The 18384-nt window shown below is 39.2% G+C and overlaps 1 protein-coding gene across 1 annotated transcript; it reads right to left on the bottom strand.

Annotated features, from left to right (window-relative positions):
• Window positions 1-4996: 4996 nt before the first annotated feature.
• On the bottom strand, window positions 4997-16362 carry LOC109038590 (chitinase-3-like protein 1). Its single transcript, XM_019053693.2, has 8 exons — window positions 16060-16362; window positions 12116-12310; window positions 11072-11286; window positions 8905-9034; window positions 8217-8356; window positions 7188-7373; window positions 6257-6382; window positions 4997-5382 (listed from the first exon to the last, which is right to left on the bottom strand). The coding sequence occupies exons 1-8, from the start codon at window positions 16250-16252 to the stop codon at window positions 5227-5229; spliced, it is 1341 nt and encodes a 446-aa protein (XP_018909238.2). The 5' UTR covers window positions 16253-16362; the 3' UTR covers window positions 4997-5226.
• Between the last annotated feature and the right edge of the window lie 2022 nt (window positions 16363-18384).

Genomic DNA, 18384 nt, shown 5'->3' with positions numbered 1-18384 from the left:
GCATCAAACATAGTGCGGCCATTGCGGACAGCGTATTAGCGCCTACAAGACTGCATGAATACTTCAAGCATTGCATCAAACATAGTGCGGCCATTGCGGACAGCGTGAAACGGATAGCGCCTACAAGAACGCATGAATACCTCACGCATTGCGGCAAACACAGTGCGATCAGCGTGAGACGCATAGCGCCTACAAGACTGCGTGAATACTTCACGCATTGCGTCAAACACAGTGCGGTCTGCGAGGCGCGGCGGCGGAAGTTAAAATCATTAATCCACATTTATGTTTGTTCTTTCATAATTTTTTTGTTTATTTCTTATGAATGGAAGGCCTTGTCCACACAGAGATAGGTCTACGAAACTTAACTTTCGCGCAAAGTTCCGTGAACTTTTGCTAGTAGTGTTGACAGGGCTTCCCCAAAAAATGTGCTCATCGCCAGCGCCAGTAAACGCGTCTTATGCACCCCTCCCCCGCTGGCACGTTCATTTGATGGTTTTCATTGATGTTTCAAAACGAATGAGAAGTGGGCGTCAAAATACTAGCGGCCCATGGGCGGCAAGTAGGTAAATCCGGCCCTGTTTAGTAGATATACCCTGTAAGCTGTCTGAAAGGTCGGAGAGATTTCCGATGCGCTCTTGGTGGCTACATTCAACATTTGAGTGGATAGCATGCGTACAATCGCACATGTACCTACATATGTCTGTTTTTTCCAGTAAAAAACCGCGAGAAAGCGGATTTTAACAAAAAATTCCTGGACTTTGTCCCGGAGACGGGGAAGTTCTCACTTGTAGCCCCAGCCGAGCCTGTGCTGTTCTAGGTCACGTTCACTCGATTTGCGGCTAGCATGCCCGTACTTAACTTTTTACCGCCAATGTGATGTGGTTATCCGGTGGAAAAAATTATACATTAAAATGGGTCCGGGTAGGGTTCCTGAAAATTTGTCTCAAAATCTCGTCCCTTTTCAATAAGTTTGACCTATTGTTCTTCGAATCTTACCCTTGTAATTCTTCCCTCTGTAATTTGCGAACTTAAATTCTGCCACCTTTAGACAAGTACCCACGTTACCTACACGGTCAATCCTGGCAAAGCGGCTGGTCATAAGCCCACAAAATTTGGGCCTAAGCCTTACATTGGTAAACCGCTGCCTTGAGGACTCAGTAAGACCAAGTCTATCATCTTGACCCCGAATAGGGTATGGTCAGCCGACTGATCTCCGTTAATCTCCTCCACTCGACGAAAAAAGTTAGGCTTTGCTCCACCGCACGAGTCAGCACTGCACAAGAGTACATCAAAGGATTCGGCACATCGCTGCAGTTGATACTGGGCACAAACTATCACCATCCAGAGGTGGTTGGATATAATGACCAAGTAGGTCTACAACAGCATCTGTCTTGGTCTACACCATAAGTGGATTAGGCAGGTCAAAAACATTCAGATTGTGGGTAGATTTTTTTTCCGGGGCACAGAATGGTGAACGGAGTCCTCGGTAAGAAATAGCAGATGTTCTATTTAAAACACATTACGCATTTGTTTATTCTCACATAAGAGCTTACTAGTATAAAAACATTGGATTATATGGTGACGTAAGTAACGTTAGATCGTAGCTCAATTACCAAGTGAGCCCTGTGGCTCGTATAACTTCATGCTTTCCACGGCTCACTTTGAAAAGGAGATACGCTCTTGCGCCGGAGGAGCGACGAATGGACCACAAGACAGGACAAGAATTAAAGCACTGGATGCTATGTTCCCTTTAGAAAATTTCACTTAAAACATGTTAAATACGATAAACATTTTAAATGAAATAATAATAATTAAGCGTTCATAGTTCATATCAGAGTCATTGAATCTAAACTTCCCGCTCGAAACAAAACAAACATCATCGTAGGTCGAATCAGCCATTGAAAACTTACCACCATTCATCAAATAAGTACCTAGAATTTGGTTTACACAAGCTCCTGTCTCTTTTGGCACGCGGTACCTCTCCACTCATAAAAAAAAAAAAAAAAAAAAAAAAAAAAAAAAAAAAAAAAAAAATCAGAACTACAGAGGAAATATGATAATGGACACCATGCCAAGGTTAACATTTATTTATCCGATTTTACTCATATACATTTACCCACTTAGATTCTAATTTGTTAGTAAACATGGAACTTGAATTACCATGAACACAGAACGCCAATTTCTCACGTAAGGATTGAACGCCTTTAATGAAGTTGAAAAATATTCATTGTAAAGTTTAATACCTATCATACCTTCTTTAATCGTTCGTTAAAGGGCTCTGCGTGGTATTTTGAGCCGTGTTTATACAACAAAAGCATAACGTGTAAAATATTTTATTTTCGGGGTTACCTTCTTTCGACCCTTAAAATTACCTCCCTAATAGCTGCTCTCCGAGAATTCTCTGAATTTAGAAATATGTTAGCTGAGAAAGTAACATCAGGTAGCTCCTTGAAAAATGAAAAACTCATTTTTGTCCTGGAAAAAAAAAAGATTGCTGCTCAGAGATGATTGTTAAATATTATATTGTGTTGATTTTGGTGGTAATTAAAGTTTCGGAATTCTTCGATTGTACCCTGACCCTGAAAAATTCCATGAATTCAAGAATAATCAATATATTGAGTTGCTAGCGGAGCCTCGCGCTAAAATTATCGGAGTAACGTACCTTTCAATTTCTGCTCTTAACGGTTTTACATGTTACGTACAATATTGGACGAAAAAACTTTCACCGTAGTCGTAGTGCCTCAGTTCATACAACATTTACTGTCACATTTTTTACCACGCACTACTTGTTGTCGTTGCCATTTCGCCTTCAATTGATCTGGGAACTGTCCGTGGCAACTTGCACGTAGTTATGGTTGCATATTTTATAGGAGCGAGTTTCCATGAAAACAATATGTATCTCTCGCACTCTTGTTGGGGCCAGAAATGGAATACGCTACTTTTATGCCTCTGATCAGCACATTTTTCTCCCATCCATTGAGTCTTTTAACATGTTCTAAAATTATCCAGAAATGGTAGTTCCATATTACAGAATTGAGAGCGGTTGATCCCACTATGAAATATTATAATATCAGCGGTTCTGATACATGGACGAGGTTTAAGTTTTACTATAGCGATGATTTTTAGCCGGCCATACAATTCAGTGGCGTGGCGTGCTATGCGATACATCGATTGATCGGTAATTTAAACCTATGGAAAAGTATCGATAAACAGGGTGTTCGCAGCGAACACCTTAATAATCGATTATTTACTACAACTTCAAATGGGAAAATATCTATAGATCGCAAAGCACGCCACGCCACTGATACAATTTCCTTGATGAAATGAAATACCGTGAATATTGGTCTAAAAGCCAAAAATTACCATTACTCATGGCTTTTCCATTTTTGTAATTTTTCGACCAGAGCGCAATGGAGTACGCATCAGAGTGATATTTTCGTTAATTAACAAAAAGCTCAAAGCGGCTTAAAGTGCAAAAAACATTTCCAAATTGTAACTCGATACCACCGGTCAAAAAGGGACATCGTACTAAAAAAACTGTTTTTTTTTTTTTTTTAAAAAATTTATATTGCATTTTCCACATGTAATCTCATGGAGAAGGAAAAATTTGGACCCAATTTTTGTATCTTTCAACTTAACTGCGGACCAATTATTGAAATTGATAGACAGCCCTATAGACAAAGAAGACATAGGGAACATGGTGCGATCCGATTGGCGAAAACGGGTGGTTGTATTGGACTAAATGGGAGAATGATTGACTATAATCAATTAATCATGAATAATTATAACTATACACGGGCTATGGCGGTTTGTCGTCACTTTGTCTATTACTTACCTACTTTGTCCATTGCAACTACCTGCTTTCACCGATAGGATTGCTTTATTTTCAGTTTGTCTTCTTTGTCTATAGCTTTGTCTATGAATCTCAATAATCACTCTGCCGTACCCGGTTGTTCTATGTAAAACGCAGCTTAGCTGATCAGGCATATTCCGTCGTTAATGAAAGAAGGGTGTATCGTCTGTGTCACACTATCAAAATGCTCCATCAAAATGTCAAGGTCAAGTGCTGTGATGGATCCAAGTCATCGAATAAGCCATTTGATTACTGTATAATTGTGTTGTATAGTGTGCCAGTATTTTGATAGTGTGACACAGAATTATCTAAATTTCCACTTGAGCCCCGTCATCCATAAAATTGGACGTATATATCGACGGTGTATGTCGGCAATCACATAACTCGGTTTGCGACGTCGCAAACGTTCTGTCATACTTTATTTTTTAAACGGAGAACCACTCAACGGCAATTCTTCAAGACTGCCGTGATTTTTCATCTCTGTTCGTAGAAAATTCTGTAAAAGCTTCAAGGAATGATGTCAATTTGTTCTCCTTCAAAAAAAATAACATAGAGGCGGAGATTTTCAGACACGGCAAACGAGTTATGTGATTGCCGACTTACACCGTCGATATGCTAAAAGGAACTATGTGCGTAGGGTTTGCGTGAGACATAGTTCCTTTTGGCATAAAATCATCCAATTCCATGCCTTCCGGGGCTCATGCGGAAATAGAAATGCGCTCTCGCGGTAGCGGGGCGACGATTACGAACTAACATACCGTCGGTGAAACTACCAAACCACGTATCTCGGTTTGCGACGTCGCAGACTTCCTGTCATACTTTATTTTTTAAATGAGAAACTACTTAACATCCAGTCTTGAAAATTTCTGTGATTTTTCCTCTTTGTGCGGAGAAATTTCCGTGAAAATTTCAAGGAATGATATTGATTTGGTCTACTTCAAAAAAATAAAATGTGAGCGTAGATTTTTAAACACCGCAAACGAGATACGTGGTTCGGTAGTTTCACCGTCGATACATTTTTAGTTTCCCTCAGTCAAAAAATGCCCAACTTCTCAAGTGGCTTTTAGTTATAACAATTGAAATGTTGGTTTGAGTTGCTGCAAGTAGCCTTCCCTTCATTCTGTTCATATAATACACCTCAAATCTAATCATGACAACCGAAAATAAATTCTATTTACTTCATTAAATATACAATCATACACTTGGACATCAAAATTCTCATTACATCGCAGTTTGAAGCGTAAAATTATAACATTCATCGCAATATAATATGAGCAATATTCCGAGGATTACATCAAAAAATTTCAGTTTTAAATCGAATTCCATATGTCATGTCTGAATTGTTTGCACTATAAGTCGTAAAATTTGATGTTTCAGTCAATACAATTCTCGCTGCTCCCACCTAAAAGTTGAGCGGACAGAAAGTTCGTAAGAGGCGATTTTCCGCGGCCACATTTTCCACGAAAGTCATCTAGATCCAGGGCCCATATCATTCCGCCACCGAGGTTTTCGTTCTGGATCAGGCGCACCTGCCAACGAAAAATGTTCAACCACTTTAGAACGAATAGCATCACATAATGAACGGTTATTATTGTCATCGTTCAGTCCTGTGACAGTCAGTCTATTTCGAGCAGCAGTTTGAGGTAATCATCAACATTAAAAAAGGCATTATTTCACAAGAATCAACAACATTAATAGCATATCGCTGTTCTTAGTGACGTAAGTCGGTCACTGTTCTCGTTTTTCTTCATGAAAAATATTTGTCATAGCAAAAATGGTACATTTTTTGCTCAAATTCGTTTCACCTATTTCACATGACATCTCGCAGAGTGTATCGGAAAAATTTCAGGGAACTACAATTGGCTCTCTAGGTGGAAATCAGCACTTTCGCAAGAGATGTAGAACAAATATCTACGTATCTTCTGACTTAGGTCGCTCTCTTCCCTAGCACGCTAGACTTTGATGGAAGTCCTCAAAGAAAAATTTTGCAAATTTTGCTGACAAAGCGTCCTCTACCCGATTTAAAACAAAACCCTCTGATTTGCCCTACTTAGACCATATTGAGATTGGATTTTATATTACAGAAGCATCAAAATTTTTACAACGACATACTCATACATGCTAATTCTCGAGGAAGGTGACTTGGAGATTTTAAAGTTATAACATTCCCGAATATTTCGTCTCTGCCGGAGAGTGGGAAAGGCGAGGTCTTAAATTTCTTTGATATAATTTGTGATGGGCCCTAGTAGGAACCACGTAATGATAAAACATGCCTGGAGAAATATTCATGAAGAATAAAAAGGAAAAAAAGAAGAGGCCTTCATCATGGGAAAGAGATGTAAGGTCCTTCAGAAAGAGTGCGCTATCAATAACTCTGTAAGAATAAGCTTTGATTCAACTAACCTTTTTTCGAAGCTCTGGAATACCATCGTAACCAACCCATTGATTATTGTTGTAGATCCATCTCCCGTAATATTTGCCTTGGTACCTCGTTTCCATTTTCCAGCCGCCTTTCCGGTTCATGCAAATCTGAAAATTATGTTACAATATGTTTCCATTATGCTGTGTCTTTCAGAAATGGAAAACTGTAATAAGCAGAGCTGCCGTATAACATTAATCTCTGAGGCATCACCCTTTTTTGGGGGATGAAAATAATAATAACGGTTAGAATTACAATTTTACCGCCGAGATAGCTTAAAATTGAAGTTCTTGAGGAAAAAATCAATGCGTTTCTCGGAACGGAAAATTCTTCCACTGAGGTTTATACGCATACTCTGTAGTCTTCCTTAATAGAGTTGTAACATTTTAAACTGTTTATTTTGCTACTTTTCATTTTAACAACCTCATTACACTCATTTAAAATATGAACTTCCGCTGAAATGTGTATTTTTGGCATGGAAAGGACGGTAATGTTGGCAAAAAGCGTAGCGGATAATACTGCCGTGCTAAGGAAGAACGCCGTATGAGCATTCGAGAGGAGCCAAATTTCTTTCCATGAAATGCCTATTTTGCGGAAAGGTATACCTTGAAATTTCTCGAGGTTTAATATAAAATTGTGAACAAAATTACCTGAAAAATTTGAAGAGAATCATTCAAAATTTTTCCCGTAAATGTTTTTTTCACAACATGGTAACGCCTGAAGACTGATACGGCGTTTTTCCTCAGGATAGCAGAATACCACCATTAACAGTTAAATACCCCATCTCATCCAAAATCACCGCCATTCTTTTGGATCTGGAGAGGTTCCATATAGGATCCAGCGCCCATATTCCCTCAATAAAGGCCCTCTAGCATGCACGACTGATCTATCATGAAAATTCAGACTTTAACTTACCTCAAAGAAGGCCATAGTTCCATTGGATTGAGTGACAGTCCCGGGCTGTGAAGGTCCGACAGCTGGGCAGTTGACGGTGTGATGATTAGGATTCGTGAGGGTGTAGCCCTTTCCGTAAAGAGGCATGCCCAAAACGACTGCTTGTGGATATACACCGGCATTTAGCAAATACTGGATCGTGTACTCCTGTGAAATAATTAAATTCCACTCTTCTTGATCTCTCCAAAGTGTTTAAACCGAAAAAAATTGAAATACAATCATACGAAACATAGTTACCGTGATCGAAAAGATCTTTTCCTTTTAACCACTGAAACTCTGTTCATTTGTAAAATCATTTACCTAAAATATATTTCTTTATGCTGTATTGCGTGTATCCAAAATGACAGAGCACCTATCGTTCTTCGTTCATATTATAGAGACATCTATTAGGCAAGAGAAGTTTCTCTACAAATCACTTAGTTGATATAGCACATTGCTAAGCATGTGAGCAGCTATTCGCGCGTATTTGATGTTTTTCTAGTATAAATGAACGATTGAAGGCGCTCATCATTTCGGATTCTCGTAGCACAACCTGTTGCTGTCAAACCGTGGGTAAAGTGGTGAGTGGTGAGTGCTTGAAGAATCGAAACGCCTTCCCCTCCGTGTGTATGCAACATGGACATCTGTGAAGCTTTAATAGTTGCATCCAGGCATTATAATTAATTTCGCTTAGTCCTTGTTGTATGCGACACTAACTGAGAGCGTTTTTCTTGTTTCTCTGATACACCTTAACTTAATTCCTGCGTCATTTACTGTACCGATGAAGTAAACTAAAACTAAATCGTTGAATACTTTCGTCATTAAAGCACGCTTTTACATATGTAAATATTTTACATGCTTTTTCAAATCTCCAATTTTTCTTAGTGCTACATTTCAGATTTTTGGTTTTGACACATTTTCAGTTGCATTTTTTGCACCAAAGAGACTTGTCCTCGAGATGTATCTACTGCGCTGCTACCCTCACGGATGATGTAGAATTCAATACGTTACCACATTAAGTCTATTCGAGGCATTGGGTTGTGGCACTAAAGGCGCATGTAGATATGTCACTCCTGAGTTGACGCTGAAGTATTCATAACCCATAACACTGAACCAATCGGCATACTGTTGGAGTCCAACCAAATCATAACCTGGGCACGAGGTTAGAAAACAACGTTACACGTGAGATCTCTGAAATATCGTTTTTCAGATGACGATAAGACCTGTTCAAGTTGATCATCGCGATACAATAATTCCAAATGCCCGTTCCTCTTGTCTTACATCAAGTGGATATTATCATGAGTTTTCTGTACAATATCAGATTATATCAATTTCAAATTGCCTCAAAATTGTGCAAATTGATGTCCGTTTTTTTAATGAAATAATAAACACATAAGAGTCATTTATAATGAAATAATAATATTGAAAAGTCTGACAGGAAAAACTGATGTGAAACATTTTGAATGGTAGAATGTTAGAAAACTTGATTGTCTGATTAATTCATCTTTTTCGTGAAAAGGTGCTGGAAAATGGAGAACTCTTTAAGAAAAACACCAAGGTCTGGTAGGTTCTTTAAATTTGTTTGTCTGTTTTTGCATTTGACAAACTGCCCGATTTGAGCATTTGTCCATGGCACAAAATATCAATAATTGGACAGTGAAAAATGAATGAGGTAAGATAATGATGTTATATTTCTTACTGTAATTTATCCTTTGGCTATCAGCCGGGATGGCGATTGAGATTATCCAAGTCGTGTTTCCAAATGCTGTGTACATCCTTTTGACCATTCCTCTAAATCGCTCCCTCGATTTGGGATCCATGCAACTTCCCTTTGAATAACACGAATGAGCAAGCCTGAATTATACGTTGATACTTTTTACTTTTTGGCAAGAATGTTACTTGGCCTCTAGACAAGGTATGCACTAAAGCACTAACAATATAAGTCACTTTATTTTCTCTCCAAATTTTTACAAAGAAAACGGAGGACACAGCGGGATAAGTCTGAAAATCGGCTTGTAAGCAAGATATAAGTGTTTTCCATTCACATTGATTAAATGGCAAAAATATAAATGGCGTCATTTGTATAATCGAGCTTCCATTTGATTGGAGTTCAAAGCACCCATTAATATCTCGTTCAGGAATTGATTTTCAAACTTCCCGTTGAGTAAATCGTTTTCTATGTAAGCTTTTGTAGAGATGACTTATGACGTTTTCTTGTAGTTCAGTCCTCGCCCAGTGGCCCATTGCCTTGTTCTTTAGTAACCGGAGATTTTTAGGTCAATGGATACGATTCTCGGCTATGCAAATCCAGATTGTGTGAGCCATAATTTGCTTAAATGAAGGTATAAACCAATTATCTTCATGAAACTTGTACACCTGGGTAAATGGGATAAAATCTGTCCTGTTCTAATTGCACAATCAATTAGTCAAAGGTTCGTTCAAACTCAGTAGCCTGCATTCTCGCCTTTTCACAAATCTTTTAATCTGCTCTGCTTTAATTTTTCTATGTGACTTTACTTGTCAGAGTCGAGGTGAATTAATAGAGCGAAGGAAAGAAGTGTAAGAGAGCTAAGATGAAGTGATCGTCGAGAGAACGATACAAGGACAGAAGGAATAAAATGAAGGCCATCGAGTTCGTCCAGATTCACCGTGATCCCATAAAACTTATTGATTAATTACAATAAATCAAACAGGGTGGGGGGGGGGGAGAGAATTTAAAACATGGGTTAACAAGGCCAAAACATTAAAAAACACTAAAAGACAGGACTTTTCGAGCCGTTAAAAGCTCATTTTCAGCTGCAAAAACACGAAATATAAATGAAAAATTGAGTGGCGACCTGACCTCAGTCGTTATCACATAACTTAAGTCACGTTAGGTCACGTAACTTAGGTTACGTTAGGTCACGCATCGTAGGTTACGTGATACAGACTGGGGCCAGGTTGCCATTAAATGTTTTATTTATTTGTCGTGTTTTTACAGCTGAAAATGAGCTTTTGACGGCTCGAAACGGTCCTGCTTATTAGTGTTTTTTAATGCTTTAGCCTTGTTTACCCATGTTTTAAATCCCTCCCTATTTGTTCGTATATTCGGGCTACGTTTTTTGGTGCTTCATCCCTATGATAGAGCTGAATCTAGGTCTTATAAAAATAAATTTACACTCAGACACTGGATATAGGATATATAGGCTGGATCATATTCATAATCACTGCGTCATTTCCTCTAAATCATTGAATTAAGTTTTTTTCTTTTAAATAAAAAATAAAAATTGGAAAAAATAAATATTTTTAATGTACCACTAGACAAGGTACGAATTTCAGCATTCTGATACGTGTTTCTTCACAAAAATTTTACGTAGAACACGATACGCACAACGAAAATTACCGAAAACAACTCATTACGTAGATATTGAATGATTCTTGATGCGTGAATTCAAACCACCCGCGCATGAAAACTCAATGCTCTACGCGATTCACATCGCGCGCTAAACGTTTATCATGACAGTCTCTGCGATATAAAAATCTGGCAACCTCAATCTTGACGCTTTGGCTCAGCTATAGCAAATTGCTTATAGTTTGAACAACACATGGTGGGAAATGAACGTTGCTCGATAGAGAAGATTGCCGAAACCGTTGAAGTGCGCGATTTGACTCACGTTGAGCTTTGAGTTTCTTGTGAGCGGGCAGTTCAAATTCCTTGTAACCAATGTGAAATAAAAACGTTCATATCTTCGTTAAGAGTTGGTTTCAGTAATTTTCGTTGCACGAATCGTGCTTTACGTGAAATTCTGGGTAAGGAACATGTATCAGAATCCTTTAACTCGTACCTTGTCTAGTGGTCCATTAGTAGGAAGGAAGTTAAAATATACCTGGGGGCATCCTGGGTACTCGTAATCCAGTTCCACGCCCATGAAACCATACTTTTTGAACATTTGGATAATGGAAATAATAAACTGGTCCTGCTTTTTCGAATCCTTGAGGAGCTCTTCCCAAGCTTGACCACCGCTGTTGGTCCAACCACCAACTCCCAACATGGGAATGGCGCCTGCAGCTTTCACTTTGGTGCAGAATTTCTTGAAATAATCTAACAATAGGGAAAAATTATCACTCACTCACCTTATGAAAACTTCTGCATTTATTAATACATCCATTAATACATTCTCAGACACTGAGTATTGAGCAAGACAGAGGCTAATAAGATTGCTTTAGAACGATGGAGAGCTTAAGTGAGAGAATTCGGTAAAAGTTTGTTGGAGTCATTTTTCCTTTAAAATATAGAGAACGAAAAAGTTCCAATGTTTTTCAAATGTCATTCGAACAACAATGGAACATTTTTGTCTCTCAAATATTAATTTGGGTACATCCTGATGCCAGTGAACACAAAAAAAAAAGTCCGCAAATGCGGGTCATGATTATGAATACAATGGACTTCTGAAAATACGTAACACTCAAATTAGATGTAAATGAATATATTTTAGTCGCAATGAAATTTACTTGCAATTTCACCGTCAGATAGTCTACCCGTCAGTTGTATCTCATATGTGAAATAGACTCATTGTGATCATATTGAATAATTTCAAGCGCTCAGCCGATAGGGGGAGCTTTTTCTATTTGTTCAATTTTTAACAGATTTTTAATTTCTCTGAAAACAGACATTTTAAGGATGTTTACTAATTGCCAAACCGTGCGCACCCCTGTAATCATTGAAAAAATTGAGCCAGAGATATGAAATTTTGCGAGTACTCCTTTAATAGTCGATGAAAACGACTTCTGGGGCTCCCAAATTTTAAAGGGGATCGTGTTTGCCCCCAAAAAAGGACAAGAACCCAGGAGGTTATATGGGTGGTGCAGGACTTTTGGATCACCCTGTAATTGTGTGAATCTTGGAGTTAAAATTTTCACCAGCTTCTTACTTTTTTGGATGTCTAAATTCGGATCGGCAGGCACTGCTCTATACGTGGAGTTATCAAGCACGGCGAAAGCGTAAACGTAGTGTGTGCAGAGAGTGGCATCCATTGTCTCAACTGTGTATGACCAGCCTCCCGGTCTGTAGGTGGCCCAACTCGTAAAATAACATATGAATTTCTTCGAGCATCCTTCTTCAGAGGCTGGAAAAATAAAGACAAACAGGACACTGAAAAAAAAAAAAACTCCGGCCGTAGAAGCCGTAATTACAAGCTGTATAAACATATCGTCCGCGTTCCGGCCTCAGAGGTCGAAAGTTCTGGGTGTAGCACCCGAAGTAGTCGAATCTACGGCTCCAGCACCTGGAACTTTCGGCCTCAGAGCCCGGAAAAGACGGTATGTCTATAGAGCCCGCAGCTTTATGTAGTTTGTCTATGGCAAGGGAGTTGAGCCATGAGCCATTGAAGTCGAGGATGCCCAGACTGGAGACTCTTAGCATCTGACGACGGTAGAAAATGAAACGCAGTTCCTAAAAATATCCTTCTGTACTGGAAATCTTGAAAATACATAGAAATTTTCCAAGAAGTATATACTTCTTTGAAAAAAATTTATGAAGAATTCTATAGTGCCCCAGCGTGTTTCTGAAAATCTATTCACCTTTTGCAAAATTTTTAGGGTAATTATTTCACTTTTTCTTACGAAACAAGGGTTGCATGTGAATTCGTAGTGGTTTTTCACGGGTAACACGGGCCCCCTCCGGGGCCCGGGGGCCAGTATTCCCCCCTCTTGTGGCGGGCCTACCTTCATGCACGCTGGGCTTGTCCATTTCCTCTAAAATTTTTGCAGTGGTGAATGCATAGCTGAAGTGCGCTGCAGCTAGAATTGTACTTACAAATGGGTGGTTTTTCTACGAGGATTAAAAATAAACAAGTGGCACGGAATATAACAAAAGAACATGAACTATGCAAAACGATAATCCGGGTATCGGAACTTGGCTGTTTCGAAAACGCCTTCAAATGCGGTGTGACACCGCACGCATTCCGGAGAGTTCAAATAGTTGTATCATTGCGCCTTAGAAATGCGACGGAAGATTACAATTGAAATAGCCTTCATGCACGCTGGCCTTTTCGATTTCCGTTAACTTTTTTGCAGCCATGAATGCGCTTAAGTGCGCTTCAGCTAGAATTGTATTTAGCAAACGTGTGGTTTTAACGGGAGGATTATAATTAAGCAAGTGGTTAGAAATGGAAACAAAATAATATGAGCTATGCAAAACGATTATTCCGATAACGGAACTTGGCTGTTTTGAAAGCGCCTTCAAATGCGGCGTGATACCTCACGCATTCCGGAGAGTTTAAATAGTTGTATCATTGCGCCGTATGAATGTGACGGAAGATTTAAATGGAAATAGCCTTCATGCAGGCTCGCCACATCCCATCTCGGGCCCTGGTACCAGTTTTAAGGTCCGGGCCCAAAGCACGGAGGGGAGGGGGTCCAAGGGGCATCCCCCGAGAAATTTTAGAATTTATACGACTAATTGGACGCATTTTGAAGCTTCCATAAAGAATTTTTCCATCAATTTCTACGGAATAATTATGTTTTTTTATACTTTCAGCACAATTTTTTTTTTTTTTTTTTTTTTTTTTTTTTTTTTTTTTTTTTTTTTTTTTTTTTTTTTGGGTTTTTATGATACTATTTTCAGTTCTATGAGGGCCAGGCCCCCGTGGACTCTACCATTGTTTGCCTACGGCAAGGGAGTTGAGCCATGAGCCATTGAAGTTGCGGATGCCCAGACTGGAGACTCTTAGCATCTGACGACGGAAGAAAATGAAACGCAGTTACTAAAAATATCCCTCTGTACTGAAAATCTTGAAAATAGATAGAAATTTTCCAAGAAGTATACTTCTTTGAAAAAAATTTACGAAGAATTCTACAGTGCCTCAACGTGTTTCTGAAAATCTATTCACCTTTTGCGAAATTTTTAGGGTAAATATTTCACTTTTTCTTACGAAATAAGGGTTGCATGTGAATTCGTAGTGGTTTTTGACGGGTAACACGGGCCCCCTCCGGGGCCCGGGCCCCGGTACCAGGGACCCGGTATCCCTCCCTTGTGGCGGGCCTGGGTGACAGGACGTTGACGAAGAGATGTTGCGGTGTCAGTTTCCCGATAACCTCAGGGAGGATAGGCATTTGTGGCGTTTGGATGTCGCAGAACGCCAGAGTGCGTTGTGGGAGCGCCTTGCATATATTTTTATGCTTGAAAGCCATTCCCGCAAATGGTATGTACTCCTTTTTTGTATGGTTTAATTTTTATTGCCCCACTCGTGCGATTCACGGATCACGTTTCGCTAGTTTTCGCTCACAAGTTAGCAAAAAATACCGAGATTCGCTTAGAAGTCAAGTTTTCCTGTGATTACGTGAATTCATGATTGAAATATTTCAGGAGGCATCCTTTTTGAAAAGCAACGTATGACGTCATCTATTGCGGTAGAGAGTTACATATTTTTTTCCTACACCTCGGATTCATTAGGCGTGGAGGCAGGGACCACGCGATAATTTACACGGAATGGATCACGTCATGCATACGCTTTTTTGTTTTTGTTTTTCTTCGCGCTTAGTGCTAATTAAGACATGGCTTATCATTTTTTGCCTATCATTATGCAGTAAGTGTCACAACACGATTCCACGACTCGCAAGCAACGAACTCACTGACTCTCGTATAACTACAGAAAAAGTACGTTGTGATGAGTACAAAGTGATGTTAATTTCAGTCATCTTTTTATGAGAGAAGAATTTAATACTTTAAACCAACATGCTTCATGTACGTCCGATTTTATAGTTTTATGCTTCGTCCATAAAATACGTAACGCTTTGAGGGGGAGGAACCTGCGTCCGCTTTACGGGGGAAGGAGGGGGCTCAAAGTCGCTTCACGTAACATTTGATGCTGCATTTATTAATTCTTTTAAAAAGGATTTCTTATCATTTTTTATTTTCCATTTTCTTTTATTTTAATATTCCTTTCAATGTCTCACGAGTTCTCGCCTTTGATATTTTCGTTCATTTTTGCCTAAATTCCATTTTTGTAAAATGAAAATAGTTATAGAAAGGGTAAGAATGAAGTTTATTGATGATATATGAATACCAGTGAATTGTCTACTTTTTTTAAAGGAAGAACTTTATTCTAGGAGAATATTTAGAATTTTAAGAGAGGGATTTATAGCTGTAGTACTAAGAAAAAACGCCGTATGCGCATTCCAATGTTGCCAGCTTTTGTCTCGCAAAAAAATTATTTTCCAAGAAAGTTGTCACTATTTTTCTTTAAATTTTCCCACATTTTAGATCAAATTACAAAGAAAATCCTCTAAAAATCGGAATAAAAATGTTTACATATTTTTCCGGTGATTATTGATTTGTCGAGGTAAATTTGGAAACGTCTGAAGGCTTATACTGCGTTTTTAGCACGTCAGCACGTTATGAGTGCGTTGTAAGGGGATGGAAATGTGTGAAAAAAAATCTGAATTTTAGCGTTTTGTATCTGACGGACGGCCGCAGCCTCTTTGAATAACAATTGGACGTATTTCTATGAGACAGAACCATGGCAGGTGAGAAATATGGGGTGTGCTCTAGAAAACTGCGTAAGAAACAATGTGTTAGTGGGCATGATCCCTTTTGAAGAATTTGAAAAGCGAGATTTTAAATTCAGCAAACAGAACTATGTGCAAACTGAATGCGGGATTCATGAGCCTCTGGCATGGCACGAGAGCATTGTGGAGAGGGCTCATGAGTTAAAGCGCACTAGAGGAGCCGCGACGACGGCATCCATCTCCGTTGACGTCACTGGCGCTTTAATATTATCATTCACTCTCACGACCAGAAAACTGACGAGCACACCCCATATTTCTCACCTGCACATAAATCTGTTTCATAGAAATACGTCCATTTCACACTTACAGAAACTCGTACTACTGATGTCTGCCGATGATTTATCTCGAACCTCGACGGATACAAACTGTTGCGAACCATCATCCTGAATCAAAGCGCGTTCGGAGAGGCTCAACGACTCGACTTGATCGGCCGCTGAAAAACAGATACATTTCACTAGCAGCACCAACGCCCCGGGGAACGCGCTTTCCGGCCACCGCATTGTGCTTCAGTTTCGCGGCTCAATTGATAGTGAATTCCGCACTCCATGTGTTTCGGCTGTGGCCTTCAGCGGCAGATAAACGCGCGAATAATAAGCTGCGAGAAGCGAGTAGCGAGCCAGAGCCAACGGGAAGCGGCCATTGCGATCCAACGATTTACAGCCATCGAAATGGACGCTCCTCATTGGTTTCAAGAGGATTGATACTCGCAGGTGTAACCGGCGCTTAAGTGCTCAAAAACGCACAGAGGAAGCAGATGAGAGGGGATAGTCGTGCTCTTTCCGGGCCCGACTTTGCACCGTTGCTAGGTTTCACTAAAACTAATGCTTTAAAATCCTTTTTTTAAAACGTTTAAACGAAATTCTCCTCAGTTGGCAGAATGTGGTGGAAATTTGGGTCTGTCGTCAAGAAAACCATTATTTCCTTGAAATCTCGCAATTTTCTATTAAAAGTACGTGACGTTACACCCGCAACATTACGCAGCGTATCGCAGTACGTGACGCCCCCCCCCCCTCCCTCTTGAAGTGCATCTCGGAAATGTAGGTATGATCCCTTGTAAAAGGAGGCAAAAGTATTTGTGTGACTTAATCTTCACACTGCTGGAATGATAAAACTTGAATATTGAGATGGAATTATTTTTCGTATTTTCGCTTATATTCAATTTCGCAGTAGGAGCAGGCATAAGTTAAAACCAATTTTTTTTTTTTTTTTTTTTTTTTTTTTTTGCATCGAAAGTTATGAATTCATCCCTGAGATTCATTTTTGACGAACCGTTGAAGAAAGTCATCAACTTGGCAAAGTCATACCCGATTTGAAACTCAGCTGTTCAAATATGTGCAGTCTGTGATAATTATGTTTTAATAGCCCTGTCGAAAGAGGTGGGAGGGGGATTTGGTCTTTTTTCCAGCGCACAGATGATGGATACCGGGATGCGGAATGTTTAAACTTGAAATTTTCATCAATAGCCCTCGATTTCTTCGATTTACTGGTAAAATCTTAATAATACGTCACATATCTAATTACCTATAAAATTGCGAAATAGCTAGCCGCAATATGAAGTAGAATTATGGCATCATTTCCGTAACCCCGGGGAGAAACTTTTTTAACCGGGGGGGGGGGGAATCTTCTTTTAATGGGGGAGAAACTACTGTTACCGGGGAGAAACTCCCCCAGTAACAAAAATCCCCCCTGTAAAAAAAGTTTCTCCCCCATTAAAAAGTCCCCCCCCCCCCGGGAAAAAAAGTTTCTCCCCGGGGTTAGGGAAATGATACCATATAGAATTCTCTCAAATGAACGTCAATATAAAGTGCGGTTTCAAAAAAATTTAATATTCAAAATACAGGATATCCCTTCCCCCCCTCAATGCTCTTGATTCACTCTTTTAGAAGAACTGTTTCATCTGTCAGGATGCCGAATCAAAAAAATTGAAAATTCTGAGAGCATTTTTTAATATATAAACTTCGAAGGGTTTCACCTTTTCACTTTCCACCTTTTATTCCAGTCCGGCGCTGCCAGATAGTGCGATAATTGCAGGACCGCGATTTTTGCGAGTTCCGACTCGTGTATCCGTTGCCAGGCGATCTTCTTATGCACGTGAAAATCTGGAGCGTCCCTGTTTCGGATGAAATATTTCATTTTTGGGTATTGGTTTTGCTTTGTCAGTCCTTGTGTCTTCTCTGCGGAACCTTCTTTTTTATTTATTTATTTATTTATTTTTTTTTTTATGAAAATATATTGTTACGATAACGCAGCTGCCAGCTAAGTAATATAAAGTTCAACATGTGAATTTAATCTTCTTATATCATAAGAGGAAAATTCCATCCCCTTACAGCCAGTTTTAAATAACTTGTCATATTTTGTTGTACAAGCAATACCTATATGGAATTAGAAAAAAAATCTTCAGTTGAATTCCAGGCCTGCTCCCTTCCCTATCCCTTGAATACCCTGCACCTAAACCATTTAATAAAAATACAGGTATAGAGATATTGAGTATTATTTGTAGCATTTCACTGCCTAAACTAGAAAAATGGACACAGAAGGATTCAAAAATGTTAATTGCCTTAACCATTTCCTCTTTCAAAACACTATGGATTGTAATTCCTTAAAAATGTTAAAGTAAAAATTTTAAAATAAA

The sequence above is a fragment of the Bemisia tabaci genome, chromosome 3 (genome assembly GCF_918797505.1).
Source record: "Bemisia tabaci chromosome 3, PGI_BMITA_v3".
Taxonomy (NCBI): Eukaryota; Metazoa; Arthropoda; class Insecta; order Hemiptera; family Aleyrodidae; genus Bemisia; species Bemisia tabaci.
The sequence above is the reverse complement of the archived record's forward strand: the minus strand, read 5'-3'. Positions and strand labels throughout refer to the sequence as shown.

Coding starts and splice junctions, on each gene's coding strand:
- LOC109038590 (XM_019053693.2), bottom strand. CDS start 16,252: ATGCGGTGGCCGGAAAGCGCGTTCCCCGGGGCGTTGGTGCTGCTAGTG. Junction 9,035..11,071: donor AGTACCCAGGATGCCCCCAG/GTATATTTTAAC, acceptor TGTTATTCAAAG/GGAAGTTGCATGGATCCCAA. Junction 6,383..7,187: donor GAACTATGGCCTTCTTTGAG/GTAAGTTAAAGT, acceptor CATAATTTTCAG/ATTTGCATGAACCGGAAAGG.